This window comes from Folsomia candida, unplaced genomic scaffold, assembly GCF_002217175.1.
Source record: "Folsomia candida strain VU population unplaced genomic scaffold, ASM221717v1 Fcan01_Sc027, whole genome shotgun sequence".
In the NCBI taxonomy this organism is placed as follows: Eukaryota; Metazoa; Arthropoda; class Collembola; order Entomobryomorpha; family Isotomidae; genus Folsomia; species Folsomia candida.
In genome coordinates this window covers 785903-808027 of record NW_019091219.1, presented here as the reverse complement: position 1 = coordinate 808027, position 22125 = coordinate 785903, and the positions used below count along the sequence as shown (strand labels likewise).

General features: G+C 36.7%; 3 protein-coding genes across 4 annotated transcripts; 2 read left to right on the top strand and 1 right to left on the bottom strand.

The window, feature by feature from the left end:
• Positions 1-2445: 2445 nt before the first annotated feature.
• LOC118438872 lies at positions 2446-5296 on the bottom strand. 2 transcript variants are annotated; one of them, XM_035859681.1, is made up of 5 exons: positions 5148-5296; positions 4788-5052; positions 4226-4396; positions 3765-3932; positions 2446-2727 (listed from the first exon to the last, which is right to left on the bottom strand). In XM_035859681.1, the coding sequence occupies exons 2-5, from the start codon at positions 4956-4958 to the stop codon at positions 2632-2634; spliced, it is 606 nt and encodes a 201-aa protein (XP_035715574.1). In that variant the 5' UTR covers positions 4959-5052; positions 5148-5296; the 3' UTR covers positions 2446-2631. The 2 variants fall into 2 exon arrangements, with proteins under 2 accessions (XP_035715574.1, XP_035715575.1); XM_035859682.1 differs by having other exon boundaries at positions 4788-5018.
• Positions 5297-6813: 1517 nt separating this feature from the next.
• Positions 6814-10918, top strand: LOC110859596. The gene is made up of 8 exons (XM_022108558.2): positions 6814-6961; positions 7028-7070; positions 7245-7356; positions 7439-7560; positions 7668-7698; positions 7788-9083; positions 9518-9618; positions 9999-10918. Exons 3-8 carry the CDS (start codon positions 7302-7304, stop codon positions 10077-10079), a joined length of 1686 nt encoding a protein of 561 aa, XP_021964250.1. The 5' UTR covers positions 6814-6961; positions 7028-7070; positions 7245-7301; the 3' UTR covers positions 10080-10918.
• Positions 10919-13536: 2618 nt separating this feature from the next.
• LOC110859688 (chromobox protein homolog 1) lies at positions 13537-15576 on the top strand. Its single transcript, XM_022108659.2, has 3 exons — positions 13537-13691; positions 13993-14162; positions 15193-15576. Exons 2-3 carry the CDS (start codon positions 14013-14015, stop codon positions 15451-15453), a joined length of 411 nt encoding a protein of 136 aa, XP_021964351.1. The 5' UTR covers positions 13537-13691; positions 13993-14012; the 3' UTR covers positions 15454-15576.
• The last annotated feature ends 6549 nt before the right edge of the window (positions 15577-22125 follow it).

Here is a 22125-nt window from a genome sequence, read left to right as displayed (position 1 = left end):
TTGGGGAAATTCTAGATTTTTAGATCCTTCTAACCGAGGGGACAAAACTAGTATTACAATCATGCTTAGAATGGCGGATGCTCTCAAACGATTCGCTGCGAGGCTGGGGAGATCGTTAAAAACTGTTGAGTTTGCTATCTTATAGAACGTGTTTGGCGATTGGATTTGAAACTCTGGGGGAAAATTTATTTCTAGATTTTGCTGATCGGTAACAATATGAATATGGTTTCCGGCTGTAACGACGCTAATTTCGGATAGTAATGCCATAAGTTCCGTCATCTTGGACGGTTGAAGATCACGTTATTACTTGTACGCATATAATAAATATTTGTCGTACTATGTATTCAGTGGTAATTCAGTCCTACATATGTATTTTCTAAACCACCTGCACTGTTAGAAATAAGGTTACGGTTATAACCAAAAAGTAGACTTATGTGACTCTACCGCTGTTTATATCACCAACTGGTTATAAATTTATTAGCTCTGGTGACAATTTAATTCCAAGATGGTGAAACTTTATAATTAGTCGGTGACAATTGTAACCTATCGATGACAAACTTTTAACCACGGTGGTAGAGTCACATACATTTACGTTTTGGTGATAATCGTAACCCCATTGCTAAGAGTGTACACGGCATAATTTGAAGCGGATACACGTGCTTCAAACTTTATACAAATTCAGTCATTACCTTGGATTCTGGGAAAGTTCAGTTGCAAACTCCATACATAAACCTGTTATTATGTTTTTAAGTGTTAACCATGTGTATTGTGTCGATTGTCAAAAACAACTTTATGACACGCTACATACATAAAACTTTTGCAAGCCTTTCAAAAGTATTTAACCCATACAGGTTGGTTACAAAATATGGTAATAAGAGTACTAATTTGTTTCCAAAATTTACTTAAAATAAAAAAAACAAAATCGAGTTTTGGACTGGCCAAAATCGTTTACTAGAATCGGCAGAAGTCGGCTGCCGCGACGCCGATGGGGTTTGACGCGCCACGGCCGACGCGAAAAGGCGCGCCAGCGCCAAAATTAAGCCGCCGATTTATATTCAAATGTGATGAATTTTCTAGTATTGATGTTTTTAAATTTTTGAACTTGCAAGTTTTTAATATTCAATTGTAAGCCAACCTCTTAACTCTCATTCATCTGACTGATTACGATAGCGAATGGTAGTGAATAAAAATGCATTTCCTTCCATTTGAATGAAAATGAGTGAAAGACTCAGCCATTTCAGATGAATAACTGTGAATGAAAAGATTTCTCACTCCTTTCATTTGTCACCATATGTTTAATAAGTACAGAGGGGTGGGACAGAAGAAGGAGCCACTTTGCCTAAATTTATTCCGGCCTTATTATTCGTTTGTGAAGTTTGGTAATTGGTTCAGTGTGAAGCCCTTTAGTTTATCTAACGAGCCTCAGTCGCTTTTTCCAACCAGTCATGACCTTTGACACAATTTTCAGAGTGATTCTGCACCACTCGTCCTGAACACTTTTCCAAAGTGCATCAAAACGCACGCGTTTTCCTTTCAAGAAGGCTCTGTTTTAAGTACTCGAATCCAAAAAAAACATCGGATTGATATCAGAGGAACTAACGAGAGTTTCTATAGTAGGAATAATTGTTATACCCAAACTTTTTTTAAAATCCTTCGTGTAGGCTGATATTTTGTGAGAAATAAGTTGGGATGAGAGCATGATCTCGGGATTTCCTACGAGTCACTTGCTGTAGGTCATTGTGAATGACTCTAGAAATGTTCTCCTACTAACGTTTAACATTTTCGCCATGCAACTTTTAGTTGGTGGATTTACCGTTTTGGCGAAAAATTGATTTTCCGGATAAACTTTTTGGTTCAAGCGGATCTTGGGTATCCTTTCCGTGGGGGTGGAGCTCTAACCGCTTTTTCCCTCCGCTTGATTCCAACGTTTTTAAGTACATTAGAAACGTACTTTCGATCGACGATAAATCCATTTGCAGCAAATTTTCTAACAACGGCTCTCTGGCTCAGTATGTCTTTGGAAAACACTTTAATGCGTGCCTCGCACTCTGGGGGGTGCTGCAGGGGCATTTTTAACCGTAGGGAAAATCTGAATAGTGCTAAATTTTCGTTAACTATCTGGGTATGACATATGCAAATTTTGAAAATGCCGCGACTGTGCATCACACGCCACCCCTAAAATTCAAGTGGCTCCTTCTTCTGTCCCACCCCTGTACATGGGACGAAGCCAGAAATGAAACCAGATGAAGTGAAATGAAATGAATTTGAAAGGAAATGACTGAGTGTGAACGAAAATTTTCAGCCATACGTATATAAATCGGGATGACTGACTTCTGAATGAAAACTAAATTTTTGAACAGGTTAATGTAAAGAATGAATGAATTTAGACGAGACATTTCTACGGTTTTCAGGAATAACAGGTAATTTTATTTGAAAATTGCAAGCTTTCAATGACTCATTGCCATCTCGATCAGGCAAATGTAATGAATTATGAATGAATAATTATGAATGAATAATTGTAAATGAATTATGAATGAATAATTATGAATTAATTAATTTTAGTTCAGATGAACCGGATTGTCACCATGGGTTATGTAAGAAGAAGAAATAGCAGTATTAGAATGGTGACGGCTAGCTGGAACGATATTGTATTGGTGCCCTTGGCGTGCCTACAAGCAAGGTCTTGATCAAACTCCCCTTTCGAACTATATCTTGTGCGTTGATTGCCTAAATAAAATTAATAACACTCAATAAATTTGAAAGTATTTATATATTAAATTATAGTTTGGTCATTTAAATTAGAGACTTGCAACAGTTTGAAAATTTTCAAATTTACCACAACGTGTTGTGGTAAATTTGAAAAAATATTTATGTTGAAAACCAAAAAAGGGTCGATCAAAAATTGTATGGCAATAAAAAAAAGATTATTATTTGTTATCAAATAATTCATTGTGTGCAATTTGTAAACTTTGGAATTAATTATTGCAAAAATATACGAACGGGTTTTTGGTATTTTTAATCTTAATTAGTTGCTATACTGGGCAAAATTTCAAAATTCAAAAAAGTCTTAAATTCAATTGACCAAACTGTAGTGAAATATACACTGTAAACAATATTATGTAAAATTCAGTGGCGTAAATAAGTCAGGCAAGAGCTAGGGGCTCCGCGAATTCGAGGGCCCCAAGTGTTGCAAACGCAGTAAATACATAACGTCGTTATTTTATTAGTTCAATAAATTCCTAATGAACGTGTTTAATTGATTTTAAGCTTTTCTACTGTTTTTCAAGTTTAATAAGTCTCTTTTAAAAGTTTAAAAATATTCGGGTATAAAATACCTAAGGGTCATAAAGTTATTTGAAAAAAAGTATTAAAAAAAGCTTGATATTTTCCTCGATAAAGAAAAAAAATCTATTTCGTTTCGAATTTTGTAACGTATGTAAATAAAATATTTCGATTGCTAAAGTCTGATAAAAAGAGATCAGCATGGGAAGCTTTTTAAGCAATTCTTGGTAATTTGCCCACGGGCCCACAAAATTAAGTTGGGCCATGGGTAAAATTTACTTAAGGTTGAGTAAAATAGGTTGCTGTGGGATCCTCAATTTTATTCAACCTTAAGTAACGTTAAACAATTTCAACATTTCGAAAATTTTGACAATTTCGACGACTTCGACATTTTAATTTCGACAGTTCTGGAATGATTTAATTGTCGCGAATTGCTTTGTTTTATTTGCGATATTTTGTAAACTATGGAAAAATAATTTTACCCAGAGGACGAGTACGGCGAAGATTATCTCCCTTTCGACCTCTGACACGGACGGGTCTCCCCAGCGGGGTAACGTGATCTCGATTTCTTCAAAGTTCAGAGACCCTCGGGAAACCGTGTAGACAGTTACCTTTCCTGTGGCGACAACTTCCTTGGCACGATTTCGAATCTGTGAATGCACAAGGTGTTGATTTAATTCGTCCCGATTGTTTTTAAAAATTTGCGAAAATCAGTATAAAGTCATAAGAGTTAAGGGAGGGATGAAGAAGATTTTTAATCTAAATATGTAAAGTGTGTTGATTTAATTCGTCCCACTTATTTTTTTCAAATTTATAAAATTAGCACAAAGCCAAAGGAAAAGGGAGGGTGGGGTTGCTCAAAAAACATTTACGAATTTTTTCATTAAAAAATTAAAGGACGTCCCCTAACCAGGGTTTTGTAATCAAGGTTTAAACGAATTACCGTAATCGACTTATCTTGCGAGGTTATCCCCTCCGCGGTAAACCTCGGGGATTGTTCGGAATCCGAAGTGAGGCCAATTTTGGCCGCATTAGCGACATCGTAAGAAGCAATAAGCCACCCGACATGAGCAGCCGAGCTCGGGCTGGTGAATTCGATCCGTTTTCCCTTTTTCTAAAGAAATTGTCATATTTTTGAAGATTTCCAGCATTTAAGGTGAAGATATGGATTAAGGGTTTCTCCCAACAGCCCCTCAGTATACAAGCAGAAGCCATATCTGAAATTGACCCCCTCGTGTTTTTCTTCAACCTTTTGTCTTAAACAACCCCAAAAAATAAGAGCTTTTGGTCCTTTTTGAGGAAAAATATAACGATCAAAAGCCTCATGTTTTAAGGCTGATTAGGAATAAATGCTTATAAGAAACACGAGGAGGCCAATTTCAGATATGGATTTTGCTTCCAAGGCATACTTATGTCGGAGGTTAGGCAACGTTAGACAGACGGACAGACAGAATTTTCGCATAAAGTTGCTAAGCTACTTAGTAAAGTAATGTGTATGTTTGTACATCTTTACAGCAGCCAGACTTGTGATAATGGAAACTTAGTTGTTCCACGAATCCGGATTGTTCCTTATTTCCAATCGTGATCCTTGTCCTTTGGGGTAAGAAAGGCAAACAGCAACACGCAAACCCTCCCCCGGATCGGACGGGTGTCAGGAAATGGAACCGGATGTGCATCTGTACTCCCCGGGGTGGGGATTGGCGTGATCTTCACGACATCCTCACAACAGCTAAATGCTGCAAATTTAATGTTGCCACTGTTAGGTTGCTACTGTGTATGTAAGACCAACGCATTTAAAACTCACTATAATTTATGTACACAATGCATTTAGTAAATTAATTTAACAATATTCCAAGAACTATTACCTGGGTAAGTGACTTTAAACTGATGGGCGCGTCCAAGCATGCCGCTTCCACCCGACGGACCAATTTTGAAGGAGTCACTGTACGTGAAAGCTTAGCCCGGAGGTTGGTCACTCCCATCGAAATCTGGCATTTTTTAAAAGCTGAATTTGATCTCTGTGAACAGTGGCAAGGTTGAATTAGTTGTGATGAATGCGAAGCTGATGAGGAAAGTGATATTAATAAATGGGAATTTGGCCGAATCAATCGTGTGTGATTAGGTCAGGGTTTGAATTTACCTTGTCAATGTGATAAGAATTAATTATATTTATGTTTGATCAATCGTTATCATGCATTTATTTATGAAGAATGGGAACGCAACCCATGTTCAGCCCAGATTATTTGTTGTTTGACGGATCACCTTAAATTTATTTAGTTAGTGTGGACCTGGGCAGATGTGCAAAATTTTCGGGCGCCGCAAGTTCGAGAAAGGGCTAGGTTTTCGAGCGGAATGCAGATAAAGAATCATTTTATGGTTTTGGGTAAAAAAAAATCAAGCAAAATTACATAATGATTTATTCCAAATTCTTCCCAAGATGAACACATTTCTAAAACGAAGAATTGGCGAAGAGTTTGATAAAATTCAAAAACACTGACTGAACGATCCATAATTTAAAATAATAAAATTATGGATCACTCTTAAAAACCCAACCGATTTTTCTCATCGGAAAAAAATGGTGAAAATCGACTCAAGCGACAGTTGTCTACCTTCCGCTAAAACCTACGGAAAATTGTTTACCCTCTTGAAATTTTACTAGCTTCCTGAAGTGCTGATTAAAAGGTGAATTAAATTATTAGAAATAAACATATTGAATTGTTGGACTAGTACATAATCATATACTCGTTCTCCACAATTGTTTTTGCATACTCCATTTAATCTTATCAAAACAATGATCGCTTATGTAATCACTAATGTATATTGATATAATTTTAATTACAAATAATTGAGCCAATATTTTTAGCAGAAAATGACACTTTTGTTCTCGTTTCTTTTTTGTAATAAACGGCGTTGTATGCTATACGGTCAGAGTGACAGAGTTGGGAACTAATCCGGATTATCCAATGTTAAAAGATAGAGGGATTAGGGATTGGGATTGACCATTTAAACACATTAACTAATCCGGATTAGTTCCCAACTCTGAGAATGATTGGCCTCGTGGTGATGCAAAGCAAAGCCATCAACTCGTGTTCCAATAATGAGGGGACGAGAGATTAAAAGATATGCTCATAGGGCTTGTTTTTCACTTTTAGCAGCGCCTCACCTAAGCAAGCTTTTTTAAAAATTAAATTATGGTTGTTGTGGGTGATATGGGTTATAGAATAATAATAATTTGAGAATTTTGGGGTGATTTGAGATTTTGGGGGAAATTTTAGATTTGGGGAAATACGAGATTGTGGGAAATTTGAGATTATGAGAATATTTGAGATTTTGGAGGTTTTTGGAGATTTTAAGCAAATTTGAGATTTGGGGATATACGAGATTGTGGGAAATTTGAGATTTTGGGGAAATATGAGATTTGGGGAAATTTGAGATTTCGGGAAATTTGAAATTTTTGTGAAATTTAAGCTTTTGGAGTGATTTGAAATTTTGGGGGTGCGACTGCGCCCGATTTGTATTGCGACTACAGCTGACTTGCACCTCATGTAAAATTGAGACGCAAGATCTGCACATTTGTACGCCGGCAGTTTTTCAGTCTTGCTCATTCGCACGTTCAATCACTCTCTTCTCTTTCCAGCTGGAATATTTATTTTGTTTCGCTTTCGTTAATTAACTAAAGGTAAGAAATATATTTACTAATTTCTCATTTTAATAATTCTTAAATAGTTCTGAAACCTTAATTTAGTGTACAAGTTGGTGGAGCTTGTTTGGGGACTTCATAATTAAGTGTAAGAATTATTATTTAATTATCGAGATTTTCATTCCTTTTTAAATGTCGTAATCAGTTTTTCAGTATTCAAAAAACTTGACTTGTTAAAACTTTTGCGTGTTTCATTACTAAATAAGTAATGTGAAATATTTTAGTGTTTAATTAATAACAAATTTGTTTTTCAATGTTGCAGGCACTCTTAACAAACATTATTTATTTGCGATTCAACAAGCTCAATTTTCATTCCACCATGACCACGAAAAAGTTGAAGCAACGCTTGCGCAATATTTCTCTTCGCGACAATGGTAAATATTTAAGGAATTAAACTTAAATAAAGTGTAATTATACAGTATTTTAATTAGAATTAACGTACGTTTTTATTCCCAGGAACCGAGGCGGGTTTGGTGGACGATCTTTTTGGCGTTGACAACAACAATTTTGATGATAGAAGCCATGCAACAGGTCAAAAAAAGAAGAGGAAAGTCAAAATCGACGATATTCCAGAGCCGGTAGGAATTTGTTTTCATATTATCTAAAATAAAATTATCTAAATTTTGAAAATGGAATGGAAAACTAATCTACATTATATTTCATTTCACTTTTAACTTTTTCGTAGGTCCTTGCAAAGATTTTTGAATTCTTGAAAGGTACACAAATCTATTATCTAAGTTTAAATTCCTAAAATTTTACTACTAAATCAACCCCAATTTATATAATTCGTTCATTTGATACATAGAACCCGACTTAAAATCTCTTCGCTCCGTCTCAAAATTAATATCACGCCCTGCCACCCAAATATTTCGAAACATCCACACCCCCATCATTATCAGCTCGGAAATGAAGATTTTCGCCTTTAAAGAAGACCTCGACCGCAGCTCTGATTTCCCATTTACCCGATTCAAACTAATCCTTCAACCGATCCCACGCCATATGCTGATCTCCTTCACGTCGCGGTATGAAGAATACATAAAATACTTGAGCATCGAAACCCCTTCCGAAGGATGTCAACGCCTCGTCTGGAAACTTACCGGTGTGATTCAGGAACTCATGGATATTGAAGAGCTAGAAATTATGTTCCCCTCCTTCAGCTCTTTTGATTATACGAATTTACAATTCGAAAACGATTTTGACCTCGCTTCCCTCAAAATCTTGTCAATTTCGTTCGCCTCGAATGGTTTCTGCCCGTTCAGTTCGGACTTAACGTTAAGTATCTTGGAGCATGCGGAGGATCTGGAAAAACTTCGGGTTAAATTACCCGAACCGAAAGATAAGCTTGTGGAAACGGTCGAACTGCGCAGAGTTCTCGAAGCGGCTGCAGGAATTCCGAAAATTTCTCTGATTTTGAAGATCGACACGAACAATAATGTTCTTTTGGGGACAATTTCGCAAGCAATGGAGTCGCAAGGGAACACAAATATTAGAAGTGTGACATTCCTTTTAGGCAAGTGGGTTACGGAGTATCAAGAAATTGCGAAATTGCTTCGTTCCGGGGAAGGAATGTTGATTGGAGTGCAGATTTTTAGACGGGTTAAAATGGGGGAAAAGTTCTGTTCTGGAAGTTCGGGAATATTGCGGTTACCGGGGATGAGTAAGTTGAAATTTCTGGAGGTGGATTCATACCGGATTCCGATAAGAAAAATAGAAAAAGGACAATTCCCGGAGCTGATCTCGCTCTCGCTGCACATGCGCTTTGGAAATGAAGAATTTTACTGGGGCAGCGTTCTCCATCCGGTGGAAAGGCTGAAGCTGCAGTTTCATGAGACGTCCATTATGGCGGTGGAAATTCCGGAGGTGTACTTGGATAATTTGGTGTCGAGTCAGCTGAAGAGATTAGAGCTGGTTAATCCTCCTCCAGGGCAGCTTAGTTTCATGTCGGGATGGGGAGGGAGCATCGAGACGTTGATCATTTCATCGCCCAAGGACGACCCGACTTATTCGGAGGAAAAGGTTTTGTATCAATTGAGAGGTGTGACTGAACGAAAGAGGGAAAGAGGATTTTCTAATCGGCAATCCGGCCTGTTGAAGCTGCATCGTAAGAAATTTATTTATTTATTGTGCAAAATTTATTAAGTACTTTCTTACAATGGAACCTTTTTTTCAAGCTACACCTGAATCGACAAGCGAGTTATGTCAAAAAAATCAGGCCAAAAAATAGGAGTCACGTGACACTTATCTTTCTGCTGAATGGCCCCTTTGAAGAAAAATATTGACGGTTAAGTTCAATTTTTGAGCAAATTTTTCTCTTGGATTTTCCTCCAAACAGGGAGGAGTACGAACTCTGACCCGCAATATTTTTTCTTCAAAGGGGACATTCAACGAAAAGATGAGTGTCACGTGACTCATGATTTTTGCCTTGATTTTTTGAGATAACTCGATAGTTGATCCCTGTGTAGCTTGAAAAAGGTTCCATTAATTGTTAGTAAATTGGGAACTAATATGCGGAAATGTATTTATTTTTCTGTTAAGGTTTAAGGAAACTACATCTCTTCATTCCGATTGATGAAGCAATGGCTGATTATTTGTGTGATTTGGACCCTCTTTACGAACTCGTGGTGGATGATTCGAAGGTATGTATATTTTGTTAAATTATTCATATAATTTTGTATTATTAACTACACTCTTAAAAAATTCAATAACCGTTGGTATTGATACGTGACTCTACCGCGTGGTATTGATCCGGTATTGAATTAATACTACGTGGTAAAAACTTTAATACCAGTTAGTATTAAAATTTTTACCATGAGGTATAATTTCAATACCGGTTGTATACCAATATGGTATAACCGTTTTATACCAAGGCGGTAGAGTCACGTATCAATACCGTTAGGCTTTTTTCAATACTTTTCAATACTTTTTCAATACTTTTCAATACTTTTTTCAATACAATAAAGTTTCTAAGAGCGTACCTGTTTTTGACTAAATATTTATTGTTCTTCATTGATCACAGATTTGTCGGGAATCGATTCAACGATTAAGAAGCAATCACAACATCTACATCTCTCGGCCAGGTTGTGACAGTCTGGAATAATTTATTCTTTCCTGGTGTATGCAGAACGACAGATAATCAACTATTAATTACTTTAAAGTGTGATTTAGAGTTACTATAAAAATGAACTGAAAAAAAAACTGAATAGTCTGAAAAAGTCCGGCCATCTTTAATAAATTACGCTTATTATTATCAATCAAACTATGCTAACTGAGCTTTGAATAGTAGTTACCCTAATGTAAAGATAATTTAGAAAAACTAGGATTTACAAATATCTATGTATGTATTTCTGCGATTCAACGAAATTTCACAGATATTCTTCCATGCTGAGGAAGAAGTAAATTGATAATAAATTATTAAAAGTGGTGGTATACATAAATGCAAATAATGTTCTACTATATGGTAATTTTTATGAAGGGGTAGCGAAAATGCTACCCGTTACCCGACCGGCTACCCGCAGCACAGCTACCCGTTACCCGCTACCCGTTATGAGAATTAGGTTAAAAACTAACCAAACTTCAGAATAAATATGATTTGATCAATTATTTGTTCATTTGGGTTGATATGTACTTTGAGATAGTGCTATCTATGCAAGTAACGCATGCCAGAATTTTCTCGTTGATGTCAAACTCGTTATTTTTGAAACCAACATTTTTGGCTTACATTGGATAGTTTTTTAAGCTATACTGATTTATGTATATAAAAAAATTAAGCCAAAAAATATTAATTATGTACATGACACTTATTTTTCCGTTGAATGACCCGTTTAAAGGAAACTATTAGGGGAGAGAACCATGGTTTTTGTCCAGTGGAGGAAAAGATACGGAACATTTTGAAATGGAAAAATAATAAATTGACGCTTTTGTGGGTAAATGGACTAACTTGCTGCTAACTTTCCTTGTGAACTGAGTTATGACGAAAATTAAATAAAAACTGAACTACCCGTTACCCGTGCGGGTAGTTCTCGCTACCCGCACGGTGCAGGGTAGGCATTGCCTAGGGGCCCCCAACCCGTGGGGGCCCCGTAGCTGCCCCGAATTTTTTAAAATTGTTTACATGTCGAGCAGTGGAGAAGCTAGGCGCAAGCGTTGCAGAAGATCATTAAAAAATCTGAACTAGTTCTAATTCTGCCAAACTTTATTTTATAATTTTCAGTTTAAAAATGCTGGGATGGTAGTCACACTAGTCACCACTATGACATTGGCTAATTATTTTTCTATAGGCTTTGCGCGCATCTCCGAACTTTATCAATAGTTTTAAATATTTTAAATATAGCTAAATGAACCCGATAAGACGAGGAAATGACACAAATCTTTTAACTCAATTAGTCGTACAGCAATTGCAAAAACTGAAACTCAATGCAATGACGCCAGGGGCCTCGCTCCGATTTTGAAGAAACAATAATAATTGAATAACCTTGGATAAATAATTAAAGACGTGTTTAATGATTTTTCATAGTTTTCAGTTTAAACGAAATTATGACAGAATCTATGCGTGAGAATTTCCATGTTTGCCGTGATATCTTTCTCTCTCGCGAGAAAAATACACATTGTCGTTTATGTAATCCATCATAATTTCGCTTAAACTTAAAATGTGTCATTGTTTTCAAACCAGTTTTTTTTTGTAAACTGATATCCATTAACACTCGAATAAAGGTTGAATTGAATTGAATGCATGGTGTTTTTCCGTGTCACCTAACATGATGTGCCTTTTTCGATTTTGACCAGACAAATTTCAAATTGATCACACAAGGAAATATGCCGTATTTTACCATTTTCCTCAAGGCACGCATTTTCACCATGTTTTCACATGGCGGAATTTTTGAAAAAAATTTTCATCAAAAATAATGAATTTTCAAAATGTTGTAAATTTCCTAATTTTTATCCGATTTCAAAAATGGAAGAACATTTTTGCACAGAATTACATTAATTCATGCTAAATTTGAACTTACAAGAAATTTCAATTTTTCAAAATTTATTGTTTGTTACTCTAAAAGTTTTTAGAAAAGTATTTCTACACTTTTATGTAGTGATGGTAATCCGTAACTGATCCTATCCTAGGATCGTTAAAACTCGGATAGGATCGGATTTTCACACGGATCGGATAGAGGATCCGAGGATCAGACAATCCGATCCGATCCTAACCGATGAGATCCTAGGATCACACAGGATCCTCGGATCATCCGATGTAAACTCGTTTCACATTTGGTGAGTTCATCACATGGCGTACATTACCCGAACGAGCCGAATTATGTTATTATTCTACACCAGTTATTTTTATTTTGGCGTTGAAATCATACTAAATTGAATAATTTGAACGCCAAAATAAAAATAACTGGTGTAAAATAATAGGATAATTCGGCTCATTCGGGTAATGTACGCCATGTGATGAACTCACCAAAAACCGTTCCAATAAATAAAGAAAAGCAGCTGGTAAAGTATTTCCATAGTTAGACACAAGGTGTCTCACACATATCATCCGCGGATATCCTACGATCGGATCGCATCGGATTTCGAGTAGAACCGGGAGCCGATCCGATCCTAAAGCGAGCAAATCCGATCCTATCCTACGGATCGGTTAATTTAGGATACGGATTACCATCCCTACTTTAATGGAAGTAATTTTGAGTTCTTGGAGGCATCATGGAAGTTTTATGGAATCATTTTTATTTTCTTTCGGGTTTAAAATAGCATCAAAACTGCAAAATTTATAACGTTATGAGAAATCCTAATTTTGACTGAAAATGTATGAAAAATTCATAAAACAGCGTCTTGATGAAAAAGCTAAAGAACGTTAGTTTAAGTGTGCGAGCAAATTTAAAACCGGAAAAAACGATTGATTTCCACTTATTTATGATGGACTCTGTAAGCGAGAATCTGTATTTTTGTCCCTCGCAGGAAAAAATTCGGGATAAAAACGGAAATTCTCGCTCATGGATTCCGTAAATTGAGCATTATGAAAAATCCTGAAACACGTGTTTAATTATTTACCCAGGCTTTCCTAATTAGCAAGGTTTCGTCAAAATTGGAGCGAGACCGCTTGAATCTTCCCATTGTGCGTGTAATCTGCCAGTTCTACATTCAATTGTTGAAATCGTGATATTTTTGAAACGATATTTTAATTAAACCCTTGTCGTTTAACCAAACAGCACACAATTACCTTGCACTGAATCAAATTTATGTTTGCCAAAAAACTACAAAATTTTCCTATTTTCATAAGTCTCGTCAAATCGGTCAGGGACAGGGGCCCCCAGCGAACCTGTGCCTACCGGCCCCAAATTTATAGTTCCGCTAGTGCCCGCACCAGCAAGAATCGTGCGGATATGCGGGTAACGGGTGCCCGACCCGCTTTCCACGGCAACCCTTACCACTGTGGAACCTTATGAAGGAAATTTCAAAAACTGAGAGCATAAATGTACTTTTCTTTGTTCAAATCTGGCCATAGACACGTGTGAGCGTGGCAACGTGTTCAGTGTTCGTCTCAATTTCCGAGTCGGTGGTGGTGGTGGTCTGCCATTCGTCTTCTCCTCACCCGCCAGTCCACAGTGGAGAAAACGGAATTGTCCTTCTCGGTTAAATTTAATTTACAGTTAATCTTTCTGTCCGAGTCGCCAATTGAAGTTTCAGCAGTTTACTATTCGTTGTTAATTACTCGGTAAGTTTAAAGTCTGATTAAAAGTATTTTTAATTGTTGTAATTCAAAATGTAAGTAGAAATGGGGTGATTTTGATTGTTTACTATTTGTTGTTAATTATTTATTACTCGGTAAGTTTAAAGTTGGATTAAAGGTATATTTAATTACTGGAGTAACTAATTAATACGGGTTGATTTTGAAGTCAAAAGTATAATGGCAAGCGAGATAATTTTGATTTGATAATTGGATTAATAATTGATGATTTGTAATTAATTGTACATTTATTTAGTTGTAATTAATTATTTGTTTTATTATTAAACAGGTGTGGAAAGAGGTAAAAAAATGGATCGTGGCAAGTCTGACGAGCAGGGGATGGCGACAACGTCCTCCAGGAGACGATCGGACAGGAAGAAACGTTCCCAGAACGATGAGAATGACGAAAATAAACAGGGTGGCGGAGATAAGGCAGCAGAAAAGGGAAAACTTGGACGGGTAAGAATAAATACTTAAATAAGTTAAGAAAGAGTAGATAAGATCATTATTTTCAATTTAAATTGCGTGTTTTTTGAAACCTTGGAACATTTATAAACTTCATAAAACAATTTTTTTACATTCACCTGCTTAACAGGGCCAAGATCAGGGTTCGGAAAACCCCGGGGTTTTTGTAGAAAAACCCAACCCCGTGGGTTTTTCCGGGGTTTTTGGGGTTTTTGTGGGTGTTTGTGGATTTTGGGGCAGGTTGAACCAGAATTCCTAAAATTATATATTAAAGAAAAACGAATTTAATATACAATTTTAACATGGAATTTTAACCGTTATCATTGATTTGGACTGTTACATCGAAAATTCATGTTTGACATGTAAACCTGGAAATATGCAATGATACTTGGAATTCAAGTCTCAAATGAAAATTCTCGAAATTTAAAAATGAAGCAGAAAAGTTAATTAGCATTGATCTACGTTGTAGTTTAAGGGATTTCGTTCCAATCTGCCTCAAAATCCTACAAAAACCCCGGAAAAACCCACAAAAACCAGCAAAAACCCCATTAAGCATTAGGGTTTTTCCGGAGATTTGATACCCCAAAAACCCACAAAAACCACAAAAACCCGGGGTAGCGAACCCTGGCCAAGATATCGTTGGTTCCTGACCCTTTTTGCATTACGAAGGTTACGAACGTGGTCCCCTCTCCTTCGTGACAAAAAAGAAGATTTTATTGTATCTAAAAATCGATAATTTTTACCTTTTGCAAAATTAGCAGGTTAGAATTTTGGTGGAAATATGTACCTCCGTCTTGCGCACTACAGTATTTTTCATCTATTTTATTTCTATTTTGACATAAAAATCCAAAATTCTAACCTCCTAAGTGTGATAATTTAAAAAAATATCGATTTTTAGCTGAAATGAAATCCTCATTTAAAAGAAACGCGCAGAAATGAAGAGGTTTTTTCAAAGACACACAAATTTCAATTTTCGAAACCCGCATACAATGGGACCTTAAGTAATTGTGGATCATTTTTCTAGAAGGAAACTCCTGCCAAGTTGACGGGATTTGATCGTGGTCTCGCTCCCGATAAGATCATTGGAGCGACGGACTCGAGCGGAGAGTTGAAATTTCTCATGAAATGGGAGGGATCGGATGAAGCGGATCTGGTTCCGGCACGAATCGCCAACACCAAGTGTCCTCAGGTCGTGATCACCTTTAGGACAACTCGCTTGGCACATGGCGCAGAACGAGAAGAAGAAAGAAATTCCAGAGTAAAAAAATTCAGTCTGCACGTTTAAAAATGGACTCGAATCTCTTAAAAATACACCAAAATCTCTTTAAAATACTCTTAAAACTCTTTAAAATGTAATGTTTCCCTTTTGAAAAGTAAATGCAAAAAGTAAATTGTTGTCAAGTATTGCTATTCTAATTGGCGTAACTTATTAATTTTGAAATAATTGCTTTTACTCAAGGGGAGATCCATAAATTATGTCCCAGAAATACCATTATTATTAAAACTCAACCCACCGGAACTCAACGCTTATTAAAGCCTCATACCGTACAATTTGGTGCTTTGTTCCATTAAACTTATACATAGACATACATACGTCGGATATGAATGAAAAATGACTTTTACCATTTATTGACCTACAGTGGCCAAACTTTCTCAGAATGTTTACGGTCACTAGTAGATCACGTAGGTCAAAGCATGTTTTCACATATTTGTCATATTTTCCGGTTTTAGGACATATTCATATTCCAGATCATATTTCAGACTTTTTTAGTTCATTTTATCATTTTTGGTCAAATTCTAAGATCTGGCAACTAAATCGACAAAAAATGACAAAATATTCAGTTTTCTCGCAATGGTTCGTTGTGAGAAACTTGCAAAAATTTACATTCAATTTCGCCTAAGGTGATTTAATTCGCTGGGAATGAATTAAATCACCCCAGAACTTGTTTTAGGCACTCAAATGGCTAAAAATTGAGTATCACAAGAAAAAAAATATAAAAAAATTAAACAAAAAAGGTTAAATATTAAGTCATTTTTATGGTCATATTTTGGGAACTTTTAAGGTCAATTTTCATTCATATTTTGAGGTTTTATCGGTCATTCATATCCGATGTCTGTACATAGATGCCCATCAATTATACCTCTATCCTTACCCAATCCTGTTAACCTCTTAACGACGAAGTACACACATTTGTGTAATATTTTATTTTCCCTTGAAAACGTTATACACAAATGTATGTACTGCATAAATTTCCCTGACACCGAAATTTCTCAAAAATAAAAATATTTCTTTAGTATTTTGTGGAAAATTCGAAAGTAAATAAGAGTGTATATTTTTTGGTATTTTTTTCAAACATTTTGGAATTTTCCCTCTACCGACCAATGTTAAAAAGTGGATTTTTCGGGTTTTTGGTCAAAAACTCAAAACTTGGAGACTGCCTGAAAATTTTAATTGGTGCAATTATGAAATTAACATCGTACCGAAGGGAACTTTTATTAAAAAATCAGTAATGTCAAATAGGTTAAGTATGCATATTTAGGTAATATTGATTAATTAGTTGATAAACACTAATTACACTCAGCTTATAAAATATGTATAATAACTTAACTCATAAAATTATGACACGAGTAACAAATTTATGGTTTGAATCAAACAAAAATTCTGCACTACCAACGTGGTCAACCTATCGACAAAATTATTCCCAAATTTGACCCTGATCGGACTACACGATGCGACCAATCGTCTCTCCAACTTGCCCCGAATATCTCCCTTCTTGTCCTCCAGATATTTACAGCTCCTCCCAAAAATTTGTCCGGATCCCGTGAACGTCACGATATTCACGAGAAACACGTTAGTAAAAAGTAATCCCAGCAGGATCCCCTCAAAGGACGAGATTTTCTCGTGAAATCGGATAAACACGAATCCCGCCATGATTTGAAAGGTCGGAAATATTGTCGCCAAGACGGGGAATATTCCGGATCAGATTGCGCAATTTAAGAGATTCTCAAATACTTGAAGGTTTTTATAACTTTGTAAAACCCGGTTACCCGATTTGAAGCAATTAAAAGCAATTTAAAACTCTTTTCCATATTTATCTAGAAGCAGAGTGAGACTCGGATTCTGGTGGGTATCCACCACCACCGCTGACTGTCGTTGCGACAGTGCCGTGTGGTGGTCGTCCCACTTCTCATTCTCTGCAAATTGTTCACCGGGATTATAAATTCCAAAAAGGTTAAGTTTTAAATTTGGGGCGAATTTGTAATTCAGATATCCAAAATTTAAATATGTCTTATTTTCTCATTAGTGACAATAGTTTGTTACGGCTCTTGTAAAAATAAGCCCCTCCCCCAGAAACTTTGACCCCAAAAACCTCATGGTTCCCACACTTTGCAGTCTGACAACAAAAGCTTAGAATGTTCATCTTTGGAAGGAGAAAAATCTGGCATCAGGTTGTCAGACTACAAAGTGTGGGAACCATGACTTTTTTGAGGATTTGTATGTAGGTAAAAAAACCGCCAATTTTCAAATTTTGAAACTCTCGGTGCATGAAAATGTTCCTATTCAAGGGGGAATTAGAATGTCAAATACAAGTTGATGTCTAATTTTTACTGTACGGGGTGTACATTGACTTTCTCATTTTTCCAAATTTTATTCCCCCATTTTTGAAGGGGGGTTAGATGAACGTATTTCAAAAATTGTCATGTTATATGTATCCTTGCACCCGGAATTCAATTGTCAATTTTTCTTATCAAATTCGGTGAAATCGACGCGAAAAGGATTTGTACAGTACACTCGGCCTTGCAACATGTTGCTATTTATTACTTATTTCGCGCAGAGAATTGGCGGACTATTCTGCTGAAAAACTTTATGTAATGTGGCATAAAAGATTTATCCATAATTATGCATATAGTTTTGTGCAGACATAAATACATGGTAGTGGCATGTGTTGACCCAGGTTTGCATTACTTTGCATAAGCCTGGACACAGGTATTATCCGGGGTGGGGAGGCCAAATCCTCTCCTACCAATTTTAAGAATTGTACAGTCTTAAGTGTCGTCGAGAACACAAAATAATTATTTTAAACAGATATATGACCTTTTCGTGATAATGAAAATTTGCATGACATGATAATATGATTTTATGTATTGATTTGAGACAGGAGTCCAGTAGAGAAATTTGAACGGGGCTCCAGTATGTCGCGAGATAATTGGAGTTTTGTCCAATTTTATCTCCTCTCTTTGTATTTTTATCTAAAGTTTGACCTCTCCTCTCCTCCTCTTTTAATTAAATTAAATTCAAGGTGTTAATTTGTGATTGGTGGAGAGGAGGAGAAGAGGGTGGCCCCTTTTGTAAAAGTAGCGTGCTTTTGTGTGATATTCTCTTAAAAATTTTGTGAAAAGAACAGTGTCTCTTCAACTCTACACATAACAACACGTATTATTCCCCTCGTCTCTCTTAACACTCATCAAATTTGTAATTAATGCTCTTTGTGTGACGAATAAAACGACACTACCAACCCAGTAACTAATTGTGACCACGTCGCCCTTATTTACAGTTTTACGGTCACACCACGCCATCGAGTTACACAAAAAGTCACACAAACATAAAAACATACAGTCCTCCAATTTACGAGACATTAAGGCTGAAATTGGTGAATTGAAAATTCATATATTTATGATGGATCTCAAACTTCATGCACGGCAATTATGCATGCTGTTCCCCAAAACATTACATATTTCCTTCATTGATCGTGATATTCAGTTGCTTTTCATGGTATGCTGATAAATAAATATACGATGCATCTTCTAAATGTTTCATTTAGTGCATATGCACACTCAAAATAAGGTAGTAATGAATCATTACCATGCGGAATGACTATGTGGCTCTACCACGTCGGTTACGATTTGTCGTAGAATGGTAATAATAAGTTCAGGGAAATTCAAACTTAATACATAATAGTATTCTCACTTCCTTAATATTTGGTAATGAATTTGAATTTCCCCGAAATTATTATCACCATTTCTACGACAAATCGTAACCGACGTGGTAGAGCCACATAGTCATTCCGCATGGTAATGATTCATTACTACCTTATTTTGAGTGCATATGCCCACATTTGGATCACGAGAGGAAAGAATTTGTTGAAGAACCATAAGACCGGATGAAGTTCAAGGAAAGATTTTTTAGTTTTGGGTGAAAAATAAAGTGAGTAATATGGATACCGTAAAAACTCAAATAGTAGCCGGGGGCTACTATTTAAAAAATCGATGGATGGGACCCGGCTACCAGGCCCGTACCGACGATGCTTCTAGGTGGAGCGCTGGCTCCAGGCCGTACGGCCCGAAGGGCCGTACCGGCATGCCCTATACACTGGATATAATTGTCCTATCACACGGCGCAAGATAAATGCATATTAAGCGTGGGAAAATGTATGGCAGACGTGCTTCAATTGCGAGGCCGGATGTCCCTAGTCAACAATTTAACAATTTTGAACCCGAGTTTGCTCTTGTGGGGATTGACTTTCAGCTAATGACAACGTTGATATGTGTCATACAAAATATAGCATTACAATTTCAGACCTACGTCCACGAATTCATAATCTCGTGTAACGTTTGATTTCAAGAAATGAGATAGAGGACTCCGTGATTAGCAATTGAGACTCGAGGGGTTTGTAAGTAGGGCATCCAAAATTGGTTTCCCCGATTTCGTAGATGTTAAAATCGGTGTTTAATTTAACGGAAACCTAGTTTTACAATTTTCCAACAACCGGTTTTGTGAAAACCCGGTGTCACAATCTTCCGAGAAACCGATTTTTACAAACTTCGAAACCGGTTTTCGTTTTTTAATAAAATAAACTTTTTGAAGAGCTAATGTTTTCTGGTTCGAATTGTCGAGATAAGAATTACGTACTGAGAGTCAGGCACGTTGGTGAAAACGTTTTTGAGGTTGAATAACCCCGGAACGGTTTGTCGTAGCGGGTCAAAATTTTGAACAGAGGAGCATGTTATCCTCAGGTAGGTGTGTGCAAAAATTCAACTCTCTACTTTCAAAACTGCCTCCCCCACAGCCCCCAGAAGTTGAGTAACTAATTTCAACTCTTTCAAAACTCCGTCAAAAAAATCGTTCTCCACAGAATTTTTTTTTGTTTTCAAGTATCTGAACCCAAAGAAGTCCATTTGACTTACATCGAGGGATTGTACAGATATTTCACTATTCGAAGTGATTTTTATCTCCAATATAGGTTCAAGGTCATTTGCATAATCTTCGGTCAACTTTGCCATCTTCTAAGACGCTCCGTCATGATGAAAAATCACATTAATTATTTTTTACCGTGCAATTTAGCAAAATACTATTCTATAACTGGTTTCAATACACGGTCCATACAATACTTTGCAGATACTTTCACTTTTTGGGGGACTTTGGTAAGTGGGAGGACACTACGACCCGACATTGCACTCACCATCATAAACTGTTTAAAGAAGTTCTCCTTACAAAGAAGCACCAATTTGCGTGAATTGTTTTCGGCATTTGTCGTGTAGTAAGCTCTTCGAACCTAATGAGTAACTTGTAGAGAAATTAGTGCTTCGTGAAATGTCACCAATAACTCACTCTGATTTCTTCACAGAAAATTCGAAAAAATTTTTTTGTAAACACGGGCGCGATTTTTTCCCTGCTTTCCGGTCAGCTGATGCACACGACTATTCCTACGAAGTCGTTTCTTCAAAATGTTAATTTCTCTTTTCACTGAACGCTTAGACACCCCAACCTTACGGGAAATTTCCTTTTGGGTCGGTGGATTGTCTTTTGAGGTCAAGAGGTCACTTTTCCTATGCACCGTCGGAATTAACACTTTTTTTGCCTTCTTTCAGGAGGTGGTGGTTGCCCTCTACTCAAAATTTATCGCTTTTCACCTATATTTTTCAATACCTTATTGATTCTAGATTTCGATACCGTTTTCCATTCACTTTTAACATGTTTTGTTATTTGGCTGTACGACGACTTAAGTTTGCAAAGAGTTTTTATGACTATTTAGTTTTTATTCACCTTCTGGGGACTGTGGGGGAGGCATTTTTGAAAGTAGAGAGTTGGTTTTTTGCACACAACTATTTGAGTATAACATGCTCCTCTGTTCAAAACTTGGACCGGCTGCGACAAACCGTTCCGGGGTTATTCAACCTCAAAAACGTTTTCACCAACGTGCCTGACTCTCAGTAGTTGTGCTGTAGTCCCTTATTCCCAAGTTTACATTTAATTCTGATTTTGCATTCTTTGATTAATATATTTGCCAACTTTCTACAACTTGCAATAAAACCGATTTTAAAAATCGGTTTAAACTGGTTTGTGCAAAGAATCGAACACCATTTGCAAACTTCGATTACTCGAAAACCGGTTTCACCACAATTTGAAAAATCCGAACAATCGGAAAACCGATTTTTTAAAAACTTCCGATTTTGGACGCACTATTTGTTAGGCTAGCACATTTTCTCTTGTTAATTGGACGGAATTTAGTTAGAACTTAAACCTATTTTGTGCCCAGGACGGATTTTTGGCATGAAAAACTTTTAAAGTTTTTTGCTAATAAGCATAGCATAGCAAAAACTAGGACGATAAACTTATCGCTTTACAGTTTCTTTGAAGAAATACTCCCGTTTGGTTCAAATTGTAGATATAAATATATACCAAGATATAAATTTGAAGTACGAAAACATTGATTCCTCAAGGAACAAGTACATACATACATGGGCCTAAACAGTCATGGGAAGCCTCGCAGTTTGTGTGGCCCGAAGCCTCGGCTCTTTTTAAAGATTTTGAGGTCGAGGCCTATATTTTGAAACTAGAGAGGCCGAGAGTCTCGGCCCGAGACCGGCCTCGCTAAGGAGTCAGATTCCGGATGTGAGGCCGTGAGATCGTTGGCCTCACTTAAATGGAGAGGCCGATCTCGCTGAGGCCTCCGAG

Bases quoted from the DNA above. Each gene is read 5' to 3' on its own strand.
- LOC118438872 (XM_035859681.1), bottom strand. From the start codon at position 4,958: ATGCACATCCGGTTCCATTTCCTGACACCCGTCCGATCCGGGGGAGGG. The intron at 4,397-4,787 runs GTACAAACATAC...CAATTTCTTTAG, and splicing joins AGTCTGGCTGCTGTAAAGAT to AAAAAGGGAAAACGGATCGA. The intron at 3,933-4,225 runs GTAATTCGTTTA...GTGCATTCACAG, and splicing joins CGCAAGATAAGTCGATTACG to ATTCGAAATCGTGCCAAGGA.
- LOC110859596 (XM_022108558.2), top strand. From the start codon at position 7,302: ATGACCACGAAAAAGTTGAAGCAACGCTTGCGCAATATTTCTCTTCGC. The intron at 7,357-7,438 runs GTAAATATTTAA...TTTTATTCCCAG, and splicing joins TATTTCTCTTCGCGACAATG to GAACCGAGGCGGGTTTGGTG. The intron at 9,619-9,998 runs GTATGTATATTT...CATTGATCACAG, and splicing joins TCGTGGTGGATGATTCGAAG to ATTTGTCGGGAATCGATTCA.
- LOC110859688 (XM_022108659.2), top strand. From the start codon at position 14,013: ATGGATCGTGGCAAGTCTGACGAGCAGGGGATGGCGACAACGTCCTCC. The intron at 14,163-15,192 runs GTAAGAATAAAT...TCATTTTTCTAG, and splicing joins AAAAGGGAAAACTTGGACGG to AAGGAAACTCCTGCCAAGTT.